The sequence below is a fragment of the Pimephales promelas genome, chromosome 19 (genome assembly GCF_988280905.1).
Source record: "Pimephales promelas chromosome 19, fPimPro1.hap1.1, whole genome shotgun sequence".
Taxonomy (NCBI): domain Eukaryota; kingdom Metazoa; phylum Chordata; class Actinopteri; order Cypriniformes; family Leuciscidae; genus Pimephales; species Pimephales promelas.
This window is the reverse complement of record NC_142787.1, coordinates 5,852,856-5,873,811: the sequence shown is the minus strand read 5'-3', so window position 1 is coordinate 5,873,811 and position 20,956 is coordinate 5,852,856. Positions and strand designations below refer to the sequence as shown.

The 20,956-nt window shown below is 38.8% G+C and overlaps 1 protein-coding gene across 3 annotated transcripts in view; it reads left to right on the top strand.

Moving 5' to 3' along the window:
• LOC120461923 (rho GTPase-activating protein 26) overlaps positions 1 to 20,956 on the top strand; it is a 147,941-nt gene that overhangs the window by 73,225 nt on the left and 53,760 nt on the right. For all 3 annotated transcript variants that reach the window (XM_039650251.2, XM_039650252.2, XM_039650250.2), the window contains exons 10-16: positions 2,958 to 3,052; positions 11,928 to 12,006; positions 13,275 to 13,311; positions 13,473 to 13,538; positions 13,981 to 14,055; positions 15,296 to 15,380; positions 17,738 to 17,796. In XM_039650251.2, coding sequence (XP_039506185.2) covers positions 2,958 to 3,052; positions 11,928 to 12,006; positions 13,275 to 13,311; positions 13,473 to 13,538; positions 13,981 to 14,055; positions 15,296 to 15,380; positions 17,738 to 17,796 — 496 coding nt within the window. The remainder of the gene's footprint in view (positions 1 to 2,957; positions 3,053 to 11,927; positions 12,007 to 13,274; positions 13,312 to 13,472; positions 13,539 to 13,980; positions 14,056 to 15,295; positions 15,381 to 17,737; positions 17,797 to 20,956) is intronic.

Sequence of the window (20,956 nt, the reverse complement as noted above, 5' to 3'; positions counted from 1 at the left end):
CACTTCCTGTTTCAGTTTGTAACTGTTTTCTTTATTTCACATGTAAAGAAAACATCTTAAAGATGTTTGTTTAACTTTTTGATTCAGTTTTAAATGTTCTGTTGGTTGTATTTTATCCCAGCTTTTATGTAGTGTTAAAAAACTGAAACAGGAAGTGCTTCTGGACCAGTGTTGTTTACATCTTGTGAAATGGTCTATAGCTGCGCAATTAATTGTTAAAACATAACGACCTCGATTCGATCACCCACCTGGTCTCATTCCTAGATGACAGCTGTGTTAAAAATAATTTAAATGATCATAGAAGGACTGGGATAAAAGTTTATAGATTGGATATAAACACTGATGTCTACAGTAGAGGTCAGAATAGAGTGACTGACCTTCTGAAAATATCTTCACAAGTGAAAAAATGTATTTGTCTTTGAATCATTCATTCAAAAGATTTATAAAAAATGATGATTCATCCAGTAATGAAACAGGTGAAGTATAAATGAGTGAGTCATTGAATCATTCAAAATAATTATTTCAATGCAAACCATGTTGAGCTATATAACAATGATTCATTTTCTGTTGATAAAACACATATATTAAAGCGTCTTTGGTGTTTCAGAAGAGGGGTAATGCGGATATGACATCAATGACAGGCAACCGGCCGTTACACTGGTTAAAATAGCTGATTTCTCTGGATTTAAACACTGTTTGAAACATTTGGGTTAAAGGATTAGTTCACTTTTAAAAAAACTTTTGCTGATAATTTACTCACCCCCATGTCATCCAAGATATCCATGTCTTTCTTTCTTCAGTCGAAAAGAAATTAAGTTTTTTGATGAAAACATTCCAGCATTTTTCTCCATATAATGGACTTCAATGGGAACCAAACGGTTCAAGGTCCAAAAGACAGATTCAGTACAAACTGCAAACTGTTCAAAGGGCTTTAAATGATTTCAGACGACGAATAAGTGTCTTATCAAGCAAAATGATTGCTCATTTAAAAAAAATAAAAATAACAAAGTATAAATTTTATAAGCTCAAATGCTCTCCTTGCTCTGTTCTGTGATGCATGTTCGTGACTCTCCTGTTTGAACTCGTTTATCAAAATGAATCAATCTTTTTTCGTGTCATTTGGTTCATTCAACGAACAAAATGAACGAGTTGACTCGGGAAAAGATTCGTTCATTTTGATGAACGAGTTCGAATAGGAGAGTCACGAACGGACATCACATCCTAACTAAAGCTAACAGAGCAAGACGACCATAAAACTTAAACTTTGTTGTTTTTGTTTTTTTAAATGAGCGATCGATTCGCTTGATAAGACCCTTATTCATCATCTGGAATCGTTTAAAGCCCTTTGAACAGTTTGCAGTTTGCACTGAAACTGTCTTTTGGACCTTGAACCGTTTGGTTCCCATTGAAGTCCATTATATGGAGAAAAATCCTGGAATGTTTTCATCAAAAACCTTAATTTCTTTTCGACTGAAGAAAGAAAGACATGGATATCTTGGAAGACGTGGGGGTGAGTAAATTATCAGCAAAAGTTTTTTTTAAAAGTGAACTACTCCTTTAATGTAAGTACACAAGTCAACAAAATATATAACATTGTTCTAGTGATGTAACACACAGTTACTTTTTTTTTCAAGTTTCATTCCATTTTAATTTTACTTTTCTAAAATCAAATTTTAATTAGAATCATGTTTGCAGACTCAGTTCAAAACAGTTCAAATTCATTATAGATTACAGAAGCTTATGTAGCCGGCTCACTCAAAAGCCAGTTCTAAATAGAATTAAAATATTGAATTTGTAATTAATGTACATTAAATATTCCTATATATATATATTCCAGTCATTTTTTCTAGTGTTTTTTAAACCTAATGTTTCACATCTGCGAAACCAGTCGACTGCCTGTCTGCTCATCTTCAACATATTTGGCATGATATTTTAGTGAGCTATATATGAATAATATTAATGAGAAAAATGTTTTAGAAGAGAAGTCAAATCTGGCACCGAAAAACAAAAAACAAAACAAAAAAACATGTTGAATTAAACATGCAATGTGATGAGTTAAAAATGTGACAAAGGTTGATAAGCAGAGGTTTTTGCTAAGGTGGTTACTAGGGAGTTGCTAGGGTGTTCTGTGGCTGCATACTGATCCAAGTCATGTATTTTCGTAATAAAAATTGTAAGTGTTATCAATTCCAGTAGTGATAGCACACTGCAGCTCAACAAGACACACAATATGATAATTCATATTTGCAGCACAAATGGTGTTGTTGAATTATGGACCAAAAAAAAGAAAAATTTCAGGTTAAGGGTTCAAATACTAATGCTTCCCATAGGAAACATTATTAAATAACCTAAAATATTCCATAACACATGACATTATCCCTAATTGTGCACTTAGTCTTGCACACTTACTGTAGACTAGACTGCAGTGTCCCATTTGTCGTTTGTAGTTTCTGATGAGTGCTAACATGAGCTCAGTTTGTTTAGTATGCAATCGTTACGCTAGCTTTACCTTATCACCCTTTCTGGTATGATAAGAGAGACAGAAAACTAATGAGAAGTCACTCAGTAGAGTGAATTGATAGAAACAATTAGACTGTAAGTGGAGAGGTCACTGAAAAAAGAGAATGTCACTGAAAAAAAGAGAACGCCAGCGCTCTGGTAATGAACTCCAGAGGCATGTGTGTAATGTGTTGTTAGTCGGTAAAGGAGTTGTGAAGTGTTGGAATAAAAATAGCTGACCGCATTTGAACACCCATTCCTTGGCCAGACTTTGCAAGAAGATATGGAGGAACCTGACACTTTATCATACATTTATATAATCATTTATGTGATGACAGTGTAGTCTGTAAATATAGAACATCTGGTCACATTTTCCTGTGAGCTGTCCGAGCCCGCGTAAAAATCAGTCAAAGTGTGAAAATTTGGTGCCTATATTCAACCTTGTGTTTCTCTTTCAGGGAGATGAGGAAAGCTTTACGCTCAAATCTTGCACCAGAAGGAAAACGGACTCCATTGAGAAGAGGTTCTGCTTTGACATTGAAGCCGTGGACCGGTGAGTTGACGGCCCGCATACCCGCCACCAGATGGCGCTTTAGTCCACATAACATCCAGTGGGAGTCACACTTCCTGGCTGCTGCTCAGGAAAAAGGGGGTGGAGATTTTAACTAGGTCTACCAAGCATAGAAAGAGTACACTGCAGATAGCTTCAACCTGTCAGAACTGTTGCAGTAACTAAGAATGCAGAGGTAAAGTGGCCATCTTATGGATTGAGGGTAGGAGAAAGCAGCCAAAATGTCCTCAGCCCTCCTCAGAATGGTGATGCAATATTGGAGTGTTAGTTAATAGCCCGCTTTGCACACTGCAAAAATATATATATCTTGTTTTACAGCAAAATTATATTTCCACAGAATATATATCTTGAATTAAATCAATTTTTCTTTCCCCACTAAGATTCAAGTATATACCTTATTATATTTCCGTTTAAAGGCACAGTATGTAATATTGACAGCTTGCGGTTGAAATGGTAATGCAGTTCAAATTCAAAATATTCGAGAGAGTTGTTGTTTCCTCCGCCTCTTCCTCAGACTCGACGCTCACGCAACAGGAACGAGCGCAATTTACAATGGAAAGCGACGAGCCTTACAACACTATATATTTATCTGCATTTTAATGTGTTTTAATATGCCTCTGGTCATAGAGCGGTAACAGTGTGTCATGATGAACATGATTTCCATTGTTCTTTCCACATTGACTGCTGTTCTCAGATGGTGTAAAAAGAAAATCTTATTACTATAGCAACCGATGTAGCTATCACGGATATTGAAAACATTATTTTGACAAACAGATCAGATTTCAGGATTTGCAAAATAACAGTATGAACAGTCATTTGACAGTCCAATCAGTGCTTTGATAAAGTTTTTTTTGCCAAGCGAAAATCTTTCTCTAATTCAGCGGTCCTGTATAGCCCCTGATCATCAATACCTGGGATAGAAAACTTCTCGGTTACTTATGTTACCCTTGTTCCCTGAAGAAGGGAACAGAACCGTTACATCAGAACGGCTGATGAATTGGGATCTCGTCTGAGAGCCCATGCACATTGTCAATGCGAGATTTGCATCGCACACTCCGCCCCGCAGTGCATTTCAGGTGTTTTCTGAGGAGCCGAGTACCGGCCACTCAGTGGTGGTACAGCAACTGTGGTGACGGGATGTAACCTCTCCATTCCCTTCTTCAGGGAGTGGGGTTACATACATAACCAAGATGTTTCCTTTCAGTCACATCTTGGGTCTCAGCCATGAAGCCAGTGCTGAGGCGGCCTCATATGAAGCAATCCGAGCGCCTGAAGATGTCATATGTCCCAGGAGCCTCTGGAAAAGTTTCAGTGGGGCCACTGTCATGCTTTTGAGCGAATTCAAGCAGTTCAACACTGACCGAGCACATTCCTCTGTGAGGTGTGCTGTCTGGTTGACCGAGTCCAACTCCGTAACGAGAAAAGAGATCCTCTGCACAGGGGAGAGTTTGCTCTTCTCACAGTGGACCCGAAGTCCCAACTGGCTGAGGTGCCTGAGCACCAGGTCCCTGTGTTTGCACCACCGCTCTTGTGACTGGGCCAGTATGAGCCAGTTGTCGAGGTAGTTGTTGTTGTCGAGGAACGCCGTGTTATCTCATGGGAACACGGTCCGCCTCCAAGACCTTTGAGAAGATGTGAGGTGACAGCGACACCCCGAGGGGGAGGACTTTGTACTTATATGCTCGACCCTTGAACGCAAAGCGAAGGAGAATCAAGATTTGAAACTTTCTGGTTGATCGTTGCAAACCAATATTGGGAACAGATCGAAAATGTGTTTCTGCGTTAACATTTTTAATTGGAGCTTGTGAAGGGCCCAATTCAAAACACACTACAAAACAGACAAAACAGAGGGGCAGACCGAGTCCATTGGTTTTCAGATACAGTCGAGTTTGAATCAAGACCAAGTCTTTGAAGGGTCGAGTCCGAGTCGAAACTGAGTCCATTGGTTTTCAGATACAGTCGAGTCCGAGTCAAGACCGAGTCTTTGAAGGGTCGAATCTGAGTCGAAACTGAGTCCATTGGTTTTCAGAGACAGTCGAATCCGAGTCAAGACCAAGTCTTTGAAGGGTCGAGCCCGAGTCGAGACAGAGTCCGTTGGTTTTCAGAGACAGTCGAGTCCGAGTCAAGACCGAGTCTTTGAAGGGTCGAGTCCGAGTTGAGACCGAGTCCGTTGTTTTTCAGATACAGTCGAGTCCGAGTCAAGACCGAGTCTTTGAAGGGTCGAGTCCGAGTTGAGACCGAGTCCGTTGGTTTTCAGAGACAATCGAGTCCGAGTCAAGACCGAGTCTTTGAAGGGTTGAGACCGAGTCCGTTGGTTTTCAGAGACAGTCGAGTCCGAGTCAAGACCGAGTCTTTGAAGGGTCGAGTCCGAGTCGAGACAGAGTCCGTTGGTTTTCAGAGACAGTCGAGTCCGAGTCAAGACCGAGTCTTTGAAGGGTCGAGTCCGAGTCGAGACAGAGTCCGTTGTTTTTCAGAGACAGTCGAGTCCGAGTCAAGGCCGAGTCTTTGAAGGGTCGAGTCCGAGTTGAGACTGAGTCCGTTGGTTTTCAGAGACAGTCGAGTCCGAGTCAAGACCGAGTCTTTGAAGGGTCGAGTCCGAGTCGAGACCGAGTCCGTTGTTTTTCAGATACAGCCGAGTCCGAGTCAAGGCCGAGTCTTTGAAGGGTCGAGTCCAAGTTGAGACCGAGTCCGTTGGTTTTCAGAGACAGTCGAGTCTGAGTCAAGACCAAGTCTTTGAAGGGTCGAGTCCGAGTCGAGACAGAGTCCGTTGTTTTTCAGAGACAGTCGAGTCCGAGTCAAGGCCGAGTCTTTGAAGGGTCGAGTCCGAGTTGAGACTGAGTCCGTTGGTTTTCAGAGACAGTCGAGTCCGAGTCAAGACCGAGTCTTTGAAGGGTCGAGTCCGAGTCGAGACAGAGTCCGTTGTTTTTCAGAGACAGTCGAGTCCGAGTCAAGGCCGAGTCTTTGAAGGGTCGAGTCCGAGTTGAGACTGAGTCCGTTGGTTTTCAGAGACAGTCGAGTCCGAGTCAAGACCGAGTCTTTGAAGGGTCGAGTCCGAGTCGAGACCGAGTCCGTTGTTTTTCAGATACAGCCGAGTCCGAGTCAAGGCCGAGTCTTTGAAGGGTCGAGTCCAAGTTGAGACCGAGTCCGTTGGTTTTCAGAGACAGTCGAGTCTGAGTCAAGACCAAGTCTTTGAAGGGTCGAGTCCGAGTCGAGACAGAGTCCGTTGTTTTTCAGAGACAGTCGAGTCCGAGTCAAGGCCGAGTCTTTGAAGGGTCGAGTCCGAGTTGAGACTGAGTCCGTTGGTTTTCAGAGACAGTCGAGTCCGAGTCAAGACCGAGTCTTTGAAGGGTCGAGTCCGAGTCGAGACAGAGTCCGTTGTTTTTCAGATACAGCCGAGTCCGAGTCAAGGCCGAGTCTTTGAAGGGTCGAGTCCGAGTCGAGACAGAGTCCGTTGGTTTTCAGAGACAGTCGAGTCCGAGTCAAGACCAAGTCTTTGAAGGGTTGAGACCGAGTCCGTTGTTTTTCAGATACAGTCGAGTCCGAGTCAAGGCCGAGTCTTTGAAGGGTCGAGTCCGAGTCAAGACCGAGTCCGTTGGTTTTCAGATACGAGTCCAAGTCAAGACCGAGTCTTTGAAGGGTCGAGTCTTTGAGGAAGCAAGTCCTGGAGAGATTTTAATTTTGAGATTTTGTCCCAACTTATCAGTTTTAATATTCATGATTAGTTAATAATCAACAGTTAGGCCTAAAGACTTAGCTAGATTGGGAATTGTTTAGAGCAGTCGTCTTAACGTCGTAAAGGGATAGTTCACTTTGAAATGAATTTTTGGTATGTTTTAGCTTATCTCAAGGGCATCGAAGATGTAGGCGTCTTTGTTTCTGCAGTAGTTTCAATTTTGATATTTTTAGGTCAGACCGTTCTTGTCTGTCAGTCATATAATGCAGGTGTATGGTCCCCAACGGTTTGGTGTTCTGAAAGGTGAATTTGATGATGGCAGACTCGTTGCTCATCTTGCTGCCACTTACACCAGGCAGCAACTGAAGACACTGATGGGTCTGATGGCAGTATCTTTGCATTGCACCATGGGATGTCATTTTCAAATAATGCCTGTCAACATTGCATTTTATTATTATTGTTGATATGTGTTTTTTTTTTATGAAAAAAAAATCTTGAGGACTGAAAATCTTTGAAGTCCGAGAAATCGGTCGAGACACGGTGAGGAGTGGGGGGTCCACTGGGATTTTGCCCGGTGGATAGACTCTTGCTGAGATCATCGATCTCCCAAAGTGTCAAGTAGCGTCTGGTTAACAGCCGAGGGGACTCCAGCTTTCCGGAGAAAGAAGAGTCGCGGTCATGCGAAAACAGGAACCTCCTATACAGTAAATGCCTAATGTTGAACGTGATTGACTGAAAGGGAACCACAGATTTCACATGTGCTGGTCACTCTCTGACCTTTATTTCTGAAGAAATATGGCTGGACCTAGCATACAAGTAAAAGCCATTCTGTGTGTTGGAAAACCTCTTAATATTTCAGGATGGCAGCTCTATCAGTAAATCAGTAGCACACACTCGCACTCCATTAACCTGTGTGACAACTGAAGGTGAGGCCATGTCAGGTCAGGCAGAGTGATGGTAATAGAACTGGGCTTTTTACTGGGAGTTTGTAGACAGAAGCCACAGATAAATTTACAGTGTGTTAGTGCACTGGTGGTGTGGAAAACAATGACATTTTGTGAATGTGATGTTCTTTTTTTTATTGGCTAAATAGACATATGGGGAGATGTGTGGATAGCATTTTTGTGGCTTTGCAATCAGGAAAAAAAAAAACTTGTAAAATTGCAATGGTATTTATATAAAATGCATTAGTGAATAGTTTGTAATAATGGGAGTTTCTTCAACTATGAATGCTTTTGTCCTTGTTAAAGTACACTTTAGCATACGTTTAAAGTTTATTACAGAAATAATATACTTTAAAAGAATATACTTTTTGACCCACGTAGGACTTAAGTACAAATTTATATGCAATTCAATACTTTCTTGTGTTTGAAATATGGATAGTGTACTGTCAAATGTACTGACAAGCATTTGTCATGTATTTAAATATATTTGTAATTTCAAATATTTGAATGATGCAATTATAGTTTACTACATTAAAATATATTTACTTTTAAAAGGGGCAGTACGTGATTTCTGAGAAATGCTGTTGGAAATTTAAATCAACATTTAAACAAATACTTTTGCCAGTGTTTGCTAAATGTCGGTTCTATGTGTGTGTGAGTGTGTTCAAGAAATATTGTGTTTGTACTTTGTACATAGTCCTGGCTATGTAAACAGGAGAGAAAAACGATCCATGGATCACCAAAACACTCTTGCAAGCAACACAGAGGCTGCTTTGTTTCTGCTCAATACCTGATTAACATTGATTTTTGCTATGTTTCACAGAACCAAGATTTGCTGTCTTAGTTGAATTGCAGCTGATTCATCCACACTTGCGCCAGCTGTCTGAAGTGGTCAGTCATTGTCAGTGTTGCATATCGTACAATGAAGGAAGGGGTGTATTTCTTTTTTTTTTTTGTTAGGGTGTTGATTTCAAATATCCAACAGTCTTTCTCAAAAATCGCTTACTGCTCTTTTACTGCTGGCCGCATTGAGTTCTCTTTCATACTTGAACGGACAAAAACACTCAAAAGAATGCCCTCGTAAGCACAGATGACGAGCCACCCGTCATGTGTGGCAGGTCTTAAAGAGCATATTGCAGGTAAAAAAAAAAATCGAAATTTATAGATAACCTTGTATGAAAATACCATATGAAAAGTTAATGCAGGGTTTAAAATGTTTTAAAACAACATAAGGGGACTAATTTAGAAGATAAAGTGAGCGTTTCTTGGACTGCTAGTAAAAACGGCTTTTTTTTCAACATCGCGTCATTTGACGTCATATCAGGGAGCCGCAGGCTAGTGTTCAGTGAGAGCGCTCGTCAGTCAGTGTGCTTTCGTTAGTTTTTGCATTTTAATTTATCATCGTCATGGTAAATTATTGTGTTTATGGAGATTGCAAAAAATCCAGCCTGTCAGGACTTCAAGATCGAGTCCACAAGTTTCCATTACAATAAAAGTGACGGTGCCTATCTTTCGTTCCTGGTGCGGTTTGAGCAGGTAAAGAGACGGGATTTCTCTTCTGCATCGGCTCGGAAAACGCGGTCGTGTGTAGCGTTCACTTCAGATCAAATGATTAGCATCCCGGTGATATGATGGAGTTCAACATGGTATGCCGAAGCAAGAATATTGATCGTCGTATACTACCAATGGCACCAAATGGTGTTATATAGGTAACTTAGTCATGTCATGCCCTAAATAGGACTTGTAATTGAAAAACAAAATTGGTTGTTTAAATACTCAAATCTTTAATGTTCTGTTTATGTTATAACCTAAGTGAAAAATATGTATTAAAAATTTACCTGAGTATAGCCTATGCTTTTAGTATAGAAATATACTCAAGTAAAGTTTTTATACATTTAATAGTATATAAATCTACCCTAAACATACTAATGTCTGCTGGCCTGTTACAGCATCATAATAATCTGTACAATATTGTGAGCACAATGTATACCGTTAGCGAATGTGTATAGCCTATAAGCACGTCTCTCACCTAAAAGGCACCTGTCCTGTTCTCCACTGGTTCTCCTCACTTCACAGGTCAATTTTTCTCTGACCATTCTGTCTGACATTATCCTGGCCTGTCCCTGATCTCTTTAGCATAGCAGGCTCATAACTTTATGGCTTGATCCGTCATACGAGTATTTCCTCAGCGTCCGAAATGTCATGCGATCCATTGTTTTCCTGTTGTGTGAATCGACGGCTCTCCCGCTCATTGCGTCACGCCCGCCACGCCCATTTTCAGACGCGGAAGTAAAATTTTCTCACAAAAACGACTGCAGAAGCTTCTGTAGCGTGTTTATACGTATATTTTAAAGAAAATCTAGTTCCTACATTGTTTTTCTATGCATTGACTCGTTGGGTCCTCTAACCTGCAATATGCCCTTTAAAGTGACAGCAGCCTAATAAACTTGCTGTCAATCAAAGAACAAAAGACAGAAAATCACTCACTGCTCTTGACTGAATAACTTTTGTAGTTTTAATAAGGATAAATCTATTTTTAATTTATAATTTATGCAGTGTAGACTGATAACTTTATATTATTATTCTACATTTGGAGATTAACTGTCAAGTTTCAAGTTTCAAGTTTATTGTATTTATAAAGCACATTTAAAACAACCTAGGTCGACCAAAGTGCTGTACAAAATATATCTATTAAAATCCGTATAAAATAAGAAAACAAAAACAAAAACATAAATCAAACACATAAAAACAACTTTCACAGAACATTGAACGCACAGGAGTACAAATAGGTTTTTAAAAGACTTCTGAACACCGACACTGTGGGCGCTGTTTTAATATGTAAGGGCAATTTGTTCCATAGCCTGGGGCCAGCTACCGCAAAGGCTCTGTCACCCCTACATTGTAGCTTCGACCTGGGTACTCTTAACATTTGATTAGACTGTGATCTAAGCAGTCTAATTGGTCTGTGTTCAGTCACCAGCTCTGTGAGGTATTGAGGAGCCAGATTATTTAGTGCTTTATAAACAAACAACAAAACTTTAAAATCAATACGATACTGAACTGGAAGCCAGTGCAGTAAACGTAATGTGGGCGAAATGTGGTCCCGTTTACGAGTGCCTGTGAGCAAGCGGGCGGCTGCGTTTTGTATCAGTTGTAGTCGATGGATAGATGACGCAGGTAGTCCTAGATAAAGCGAGTTACAGTAGTCGAGTCGAGATGAGATAAAGGCATGAATTACAATCTCAAAACTGTTCCTACTTAGGAAAGGTTTAACTTTCGCTAATCTCCGGAGGTGGTAAAAACTGCCACGTACAACTGTATTTATTTGTTTATTTAAATTTAGGCCACTATCCAATATAAAACCCAAGTTCTTTGTCGAGGATGTGCGATATTTACTGAGCGAACCCAAGTCAACATTGCTCAGGTCACTTTTCTCTGATGGCCCGAACAGAACTATTTCAGTTTTATCCTCATTCAAGTGGAGAAAGTTTTTGTTGAGCCATAGTTTCAAATCTTTAAGGCAATCCGTCAGTTGATTTAACGCAGATTTGTCGCGTTTAAATGGTATATATAACTGCGTATCATCGGCATAGCAATGATAGGATACTCCGAAACGTCTAAATATGGAGCCTATAGGCAGTATATATAGAGAGAACAGCAGCGGTGCTAGCGTTGAACCCTGAGGGACACCACATGTAACCTGTGCTTCAGTGGAAGAGTGATTCCCTATATTTACGTAGAATTTTCTGTTGGACAGGAATGACCGGAACCAGTCAAGTACGGTGCCTCTTAAACCAATGCATTGCTCCAGACGAGACAGAAGAACATCATGATCAACAAAGTCAAACGCAGAACTAAGATCTAGCATTATTAATTCTGTTATAACTGTGAAATTATTACAATATAGAAATATATTAAATATTTGTTAGGTGTGATTAATCGCTGCATCAGAGGTGTATATGTGTGTGTGAACTGTACCCCTGTGACAAAATGTCCCCACAAAGATGACAATATCCAGAATATTTGTCCTCGTAGGGAAATTCCAAGAGGAAATCGGCTTATAAATCAAACTAAATGCAGAATGTTTCCTGTGATGGTTTAGGGATAAGGGAGAGAATATACACTTTGTACAGTATAAAAATCATTATGTTGATCCCAACACGTGTGTGTGTGTGTGTGTGTGTGTGTGTGTGGGTTGTACCCCTGTGCATGCCTACGTGTGGACATGTACATGTTTCAGGCCTGGCGTGATCACCATGCAGGCGCTGTCAGAAGAAGACCGCAGACTCTGGATGGAAGCCATGGACGGAAGAGAACCGGTACTCTATCTGAGAGATCATAAATTTGTTTCGCTTTCAAATCTGATAGGCTTAATCTTAAGAGTGTTTCACATGCCTGGCACTGCTGTGCATCAGATAAAGTGAGTTCTCGTTTTGAATGCATATTCATGAGACTCGTTGTGCCTCATAAATATGCATGTTAAGGCCTTTAGCCTGTGTTCTTTTTTTTTATCTAAATTCCCATAAATTGGTTTAGTTAAATATTTGCTTCATAATTAAATCTGCAGTGTATTGTAAGATGTTTTAGGCTCTGTCTTAAAACCTAGTGAGCTGCCTTGCTTGTCTGTTGCCTACATAGACGGCTAACTTGAATGGAAACAGAATCAGTGACTGATGAAACACTCTTTAGGCAACATCTCAAATAGTGCTCATCACATTAGAAATAGCGCACAGGACAAATTGATTTTAATAGTTAGCTGTTAGCGTTAGGGTTGGGTATCGAGAATCGAGTATCGATTGGAACCGAGACTAACTTTTCGTTTTTCCCGGAATCGTTCAAAAGTTAAAATTTATAATATTCACAGTCCGCCGAGCGGAAGAAGAAACCGCTGAACAACACCAACGAAGAAGCGTCTACCGGAAGTGTTGGCATAACCACGCGAGTCGAACATGAGTACCTTACGTCGGCAATCCAAAGTGTGGCTTCACTTTTCTAAAAAATAACGAAATCTCGGCAAAATGCAAAATTTGTGACAAAAGGAGTATTTTTACAGAAGGAGTATTTCCTTCAGAAAGGCCGTTGGTTAGCTAAACTTTTTTGACCCTGCCTCTTAAAAGAATCGGAATCGAGAATCGTTAGGAACCGGAATCGAAACGAGGAATCGGAATCGGAATCAGAATCGTTCAAATTCAAACGATACCCAACCCTAGTTAGCGTGCTGCTTAGCTAATCAGCATAAAAATTCGTAGACTGCACAAATATTTGGTAAAATAGTTTATATATTATTTGGTTTTGAATCAGTTATACATTTATAATCCATTTTATCCAGTAGTCCGCCATGCCTATGAAGGCAGCTCACTAGGTTTTGAAACAATAACGTGCTAGCATAATAGCATGCAGATAGCATGCTAGCATGAAGCCTGATTTCAAAAGCACTAAGCAAAAAGATTATACATAAATAGTGCAAATGAGGCGTCTGCATTATGTGCGAAGATGGCTTGACTGCTAAAACTACATTGTACTGGTTAATTAGGAGATGATTTTCTGTGTTAACAGCCACAATCTTAACCACAATGTCTTCTCACAGGTGTACACCCTCAATCGGGATAGCCAAAATGAAGCCAGTAAGTGAGGAGCCAGTTTAGTCATCTCAATTTGAAAATCATAATTCAGTTGAATCACAGAATTGCACACTTTTCATGAACACTTGTATGTTTTATATTACTGTTGGTTTTTACCATTAACTTGTTCTGATTTCTTTGTCCCAATGTACTTTCTATTCAAGTGGCCCAATTAGATGTCATCGGCTTCAACATTGTCACAAAATTCATCTATGCCGTAGAAACCAGAGGTACACCCTGATATTGTTTTGTTTTTTATTTTTGTTGAGAAATAAAGGTCAGAATGGTGAACAGAACATGATTAAAGCCAAGTCCGAAATCACTTACTCTCTTGAGTTGGTTCTTATTTTGAATAAGTAATTACTTCACGACCGCTAAAAAAGTACGATTGAGTGTAGTATGAATGTAATCCAGCCATATTACATGTACAATGATGTCATTATCATGATGTGACCTACCAGCGTCAGTTACGTCACGTCACTGCCATTCATAAATCCTCTCCTGTGGCCTCATGGGATAGTACAGTGTCCATCATAAGCACACTTCAGAATCTCACTGGAAAGAGTTGGTACTTTTCGCCCACTCTTTTATGAGTACTGTGAATTCAGACTTGCTTAAGTATGCGATTTCAGAAGCAGCCTGTGTCTGACAACCTTTGGTTTCCTATAACAGGTATTGATGAACAGGGACTATACAGGATCGTCGGCGTCAACTCCAGAGTGCAGAAACTACTCGGCCTGGCCATGGGTGAGCATCAGCAATACATTCTTATAGACGTTACAGACGTCTGATTAGCCTGCTGTACACATGCGTATCTGCGTCTAAATTCAGATCTATACCTAAATGTGTATACATATTTTACCGGTTAAAAATGTTGAAACATTGCTATTTTTAATGTTTTGGGAAAAAAGTCTCTTCTGCTCATCAAGCCTGAATTTATTTGATAAAAATAAATAATATAGTGGAAAAAATATTGCAATTCAAAATGATGGTTTTCTATTTTAACATACTTCAAAATATAATTTATTCCTGTGATGCAAAGCTTATTTTTTCAGCATCATTACACTTCAGTGTCACATGATCCTTTAGAAATCATTCTAATATGCTGGTTTGATACTTAGTTATTAACAATGCTGCTTAATATTTTTTTTATAACCTGTGATACTTTTTTTTAGGATTATTTTAATGACTAAAAATAAAAAGACCAGCATTTATTTAAAATAGAAATCCTTTGTAACAAAATACACTACCGTTTCAAAAGTCTCAGTAATTTATTTTATTTCTTTTTTGAAAGAATTGAATGATTTTATTCTGCAAGGATGTGTTCAATTGATAAAAAGTGATATATATTGATTTATATTGTTAGAAACAAAATAATTCATACACATGCTTAGTGAATGAGACCCAATGTTGTCAAATTAGATAGATAGCATTGGTACCATGGTATCTAGTTTTATTGCAACGCTCACTTTTAGTTGTTTTAAGACAGCTTTGTTTAATTGTAATGTGAGGGGTCTGGTTGTCACGTTGCGTCATTGATTTACACTGTAAACTGGAATGTATCTAGGTTTGCCACATTCCAGTTTGCCACATGCAGACAGATTTATTGATTACAGTGTGTCATGCATTGCTCTTGTGCAGACAGATATGTTGACTACAACCGAAATGATCTTCTCTTTTTTTTTTTTTTTGGATCGTTTGCATGGTTGACACATTTTCTTTTCTTAGTTCATCTTGTCAAATCAAATGAAAATTCGGATAATTTAAATCCTACGCAGCTTTGAATACCTTGACCTTGTTTTTTGCAACAATGTGGAAATCCATGCTCAAGTCCATCCCATATTACAGTATTCTTACTGTACTTTCAAAGAACATCTGCCTCATTTGTGTATAAAGCTTCACTTTGCAAGGAACCGTAATTCTGGTTGGTAAATCCATACCAATGTTGAGCGGAGGTAACCATAAGATGCTGTAATCCCTCCTCTAGACCCCAAAACCTGTGCAGATGTGGAACTGGACAGCACAGAATGGGAGATCAAGACCATCACCAGTGCAATAAAGCACTACCTCAGGTACCAACCGTCCCATTCACACATGACCAGAGAGGCTTCAATCCAGTTATAACAGTATGCAGCACAACATGTGTTTTACCTACCTCGCTTTGACTAGCCCCTGTAGTATTTCAAAAGATAGCTTGACTGCTAAAGCAAGCATATTTCTAGTAATATACAAATCCTTTATTTATATAGCGCTTTATCCAATACAGATTGTTTCAAAACAGCTTTAAAGTGATAACTGGAAGTTGAGATTGTTTTGGCTGTACAGCGGCTCTAGAAGAAAGTTATTGGCCAGTTTAAGTACGTTTTTGATCGATTAATTTCTGTTGTAAAAATCATTAGTTATTAAAGGAGTAGTTCACTTTTCAAAAAAACTTTTGCTGATAATTTACTCACCCCCATGTCATCCAAGATGTCCATGTCTTTTTTTCTTCAGTCGAAAAGAAATTAAGGTTGGATGAAAACATTCCAGGATTTTTCTCCATATAATGGACTTCAATGGGAACCAAACGGTCCAAGGTCCAAAAACACTTTTAGTTCAAACTGCAAACTGTTCAAAGGGCTTTAAACGATTCCAGACGATGAATAAGGGTCTTATCAAGCGAAACGATCGCTCATTTAAAAAAATAAAAATAAAGTTTAAGTTTTATAAGCTCAAATGGTCGCCTTGCTCTGTTCAGTGATGCACGTTTGTGACTCACCTTTCGAACTCGTTCATTAAAATGAATCAATCTTTTTCCGAGTCAATTCATTCGTTTCGTTCGTTAAATGAACCAAAGGATTTGGAAAAAGATTTGTTTATTTTGATGAACGAGTTCGAACAGGAGAGTCACGAACATGCGTCACAGAACAGAGCAAGGCTAGCATTTGAGCTTATAAAACTTATTTTATTTATTAAATGAGCGATCGTTTCGCTTGATAAGACCCTTATTCATCGTCTGAAATCGTTTAAAGCCCTTTGAACAGTTTGCAGTTTACACTGAAACTATCTTTTGGACCTTGAACCGTTTGGTTCCCATTGAAGTCCATTATATGGAGAAAAATGCTGGAATGTTTTCATCAAAAACGTTAATTTCTTTTCGACTGAAGAAAGAATGACATGGATTTATCTTGGATGACATGGGGGTGAGTAACATTCTCCTTTAACTTAGAGCTTACTCGACACCGCTTTCAGCGGAAAACAGAATGCGTTCTGGCCGTTCATTTACACGACTACACCGTTTTGGTGGCCTGAGAAGAACGCAATCTCTTAAATATGTTTTTTGAAAGCGATACCGTTATCATCTTCGTGTAAATTCTAAAAACGTGAATCTGTGAAAACGGCGTGTTTAGTTTATACCAAGGCAGCAACATTGTGTCGGCCCAGATCCGGCCCACATCTGGTACGCGTTGAATCCAGATGTACCAGATGTGGCCCGGATCTGGGCCGACACAATGTTACTGTCTGAGTCGGCATGCGTGGGTATGTGTATGTACGCGGGGCATATAGTTTTTCTTTACAATTGACCCTTCGCAAAGACCTGCCCCCCTTAGTTACTGTCGCTATGTTCGACAAGCTACGCCACATCATGTTCTTACGCAGTGAAAAATAGATCGCGGAGGAGAGAGGAGACTGACGACTGACAGACAGGACAGACCAGGTTACTTTTCGGTACTTTTGATATTTAACATATTTACAAAATCTCACCTTTCAAATTTCGTAATTTTTTTAAACGAAATTTAAAAATAAATACCGTTTTGTGGCTCTTTAATGTGTCGTGACATATCGCTGTAGAGCATCAGTCATCCGATTATCTCTTCCTTCTAGTTCATTTATAGCATCGAATGAACATAAGAAGGAATGTTGTTTTAACCACGGAGAGGCATCAATAGACTCAAGTTCAAATCCTCCCATGTTAATCTTCTATCTCTCCTGATTAACTGTCAGATTACCTGTCAATCAAGCTCCACACGAAGGGTCAATTACTTGTCTGGCATTCATAATACAGCGTTTTTAGTAGTTTCCGCTGAGTTATTAACTTAGGAACCATGCCAAACACCCTGGCAAATATAAAACAATCTGGCAACCACCCTCAACATGCTAGCACCGTGCCATCAAGTTTTGCACGGACAATTAACCCATTTGTGTTAGAAAGTGTAAAAAAAAATATTGTCATTAATGTTGTAAGCATAAGACTGACAAACCGTCTGATCATTCATAATATTCAACAGCATTGCTAATACACTACAAATCTCTCAGAAGTTAGTGAATAAGTAGTATATGACTTTAAAACCGGTCAAGGAAGACCTTCATGGCTTCAAACACGCCATGATGATTCCTTTTGTCTTAGAGTCTATTTGTCTGTTATCTTGTCTCTTCTTCTCTCTATCAGGATGCTGCCGGGCCCTCTCATGACATACCAGTACCAGAGGAACTTCATCAAAGCAGCCAGTGAGTCTCTCTCCATCTGTCGGCTTATTTACACTGATCTATTTCGATTTTCCGATAGTATTTGACTGCAGAGTGCTCAAGCTAGTAAGACTCCGTCCAAAGCAGGAAACCCTGTCTGAGACCTCGAGGGATGTGGTCCCTCCACAAGATCTTCATAAATTTTCATTTTCACTCTACAAAAAAGAAGCTTTAAGCACAAACTTTTATATTTTGTTAAATTTTTGCTTTATTTTCTTGATCAGTATTTTTTGTCTAAGACATTATTTTCTTGTCTTTTTTAGTGACGTTTATTCTTAGAAAAAATACATATATTTCTTAAATAATGTAATATACACATAATTAAATATTTGTATACTGTTTTATAAATAAATAAAGCTGTGGCCAATCTTCATATAAAGCAATGGTCGAGCTACCGAAATATATTAATGCACGACATACCCTCACTTTATATATTTACTGGGGATTATTATGCTGCGTTCATGTGTTATGGTAATTATGGTAAATACCAAAAGCCGACGTGGAAAATGCACATGAACACCCCCTCATGTGGTATACTATTTTCCACTGGGCAACTCGTAGAATATTTTGATGGACGAGTTTGCCGAGATGAGATAACCTTTGAACTTTTCAAAATGGCGGAGAGCACCGCAAGAGTCGTGAATGGTAAAAATATATATTATTCATGATCTAGAAAGAAATATATAGCATATTATTTACCTTTTGAGGTTTGATAAATCATTTTCTTGCTGTTGCAGATGACTTAAGCAATCTACAATAGTTTTAGCTAAATAACAGGTCTGGATCTCCATCTTTTTACCACATTACGACAACAAAAGCACTTGAACGCAACACACTGGTAAATACCAATTCACAAGTGCAAAATATCCTACTTTCCTTTCCATAGCACGTGAACGCAGCATTAGTGTATGCAGCCAGACATAAATGAACCTTTGGTCTAATTACACATTGTTACCTAGTCAACCGTTATCTGAAATTTGTTTTCATGATTGCCGAATGTAAATAGTTTTATCTATAAAAATAGTTTAGCCTATAACGCTAGTATAACGCTAGTATATAGGGCATAGAGTAATGACAAATAACAATCGCTTGTTATTACCACTAACAAGGCTCAAAATAGCCCCACACTAACACGGTAGCATAATAAGGGTCCCTACATTCAAACCGAAGCATTGAGAACTTTGTCAGTGTCCATACAGTCAACTTCACAAATACAGGAAGAAGCCATCTTTGAAAGATAGTCTCTACCAGTCGATCTACGAACACCGATCCAAGTGCGCTGAACTGTGCAGAATCTCATATGGTCTGTTGTTTCCGGAAGAAACACAAACACGAACCATTTTCTTCTCTTCAATATGTACATGTAGACTACTGTTCGCGCTCACCTTATCACCTTATTCACATCTCACCAGCGCACTTGGATCGGTGTTCGTAGATCGACTGGTAGAGACTATTTTTCAAAGATGGCTTCTTCCTGTATTCGTGAAGTTGACTGTGTGTATAAAATATCTTCTTATTAAACTGTTTGGACACTGACAAAGTTCTCAATGCTTCGGTTTGAATGTAGAGACCCTTATTATGCTACCGTGTTAGTGTGGGGCTATTTTGAGCCTTGTTAGTGGTAATAACAAGCGATTTTTATTTGTCATTACTCTATGCCATATATACTAGCATTATACTAGCATTATAGGCTAAACTGGTTTTAGAGATAAAACTCTTTACATTCGGCAATCATGAAAACAAATCTCAGATAACGGTTGACTAGGTAACAATGTGTAATTAGACCAAAGGTTCAGTTTGCGCCGGAGTTCTCCTTTAATATTCGAGTAATCTTCAGTCAGAAATTTCCCACTTCACCAACTTCGTTCAGTTTGATCTTTGCTTAAAACAACCGTTTGCTAAATGATCCCAATTATTTTATAAAATATTTAAATGGTTAATTACAATAATTTTTTTGGAACTACTGGTGGAAAATGATTTTTAATATATTAAATATTGAAGTATATAGTCTATGAAAAGCATTTTTAATGTAATTTTGCTAGTAAATGTATCTAGCTTTAAGGACATTTGAATATTTTGTTCAAGAAAACAAGACAAAAAAACCCCCCTGATTAACAAGATATTTTTTCTCCCACATTGTTTCTCATGCTATCTTCATTTCATTTCGGTTTGCTCTGTTTTCGTCTTTGTTTCAGTTGGTCTGTCTTTCTCTGCTTTTTTCCCAGCCCTTCAGGGTGACGTGAGGCCCTTATCCTCATATGAACTCGTCTTTTTCAGAGTGCTCCACCCCTCCCTTTCTGCCTTTCATATTCTCTCTTTTTTTCCACCCCTCCCCTCGTTCATTCCTCTCTATGCGAGCCGTTTATGTGGTAAAGAGCAAGGTACCATCTGGAGTTTGCCCCTCGTCAGAGAGAGAGATGGGAATATGGGAGTGAGAGACGAATGTGAATGTGTATGTAACTGGAGAAGACTAAATCAAGAGAGAGAAGAAAGTGTGAAAATGTTTGTTTACAGTCTACTGGCTCAGTTTCTGTTCAGCACGATGAATACATGTCTGGTCTGGTTGTGTGCTATCTTTATAAAACTGGGACTTGCAGTTTAATATTCGCAAGAGATCATTTTCTTTATTGTGTGTGTGTGTGTGTGTGTGTGTAAAAAAAGTGGATTAGAATATATTTTTTGAAATTATTAACTAATAAAAAGCATTTTAACTAATAGGGAAGGAAGACATAAGTATAGATTTTTCACTGAAAAAAAAAATATTTTTGCTGCTTGTTCAGATTGCTTATTTAAAATGAGCTTAAGCAACACAAATGCTGTAATTTTGTCCAAACTTAATTTGATATAATATATGTAACATTTAAGTTTACGTAATTCGTTTGTGTTTGCTTACATGATTGATTTGTGTCGCATTAACTGAAACTGGGTGGTGCTTGTTAGTTCCCAGCATGCTTTGCATATGGTTGAATTAAGAGAGAATACATGTTAAAATGAAGTGTTATTTTATGTGTTTTTAAGAAAATGAAAAAAGGTGAAGACTTGGTAGTGTGTAATTGTGTTTAAAGTTCAATTACATTGCGATTATTGAACCATTTAAATTACAGTGGGTTACCATTGTGGAGAAGAGTGGATGAAGCAAATA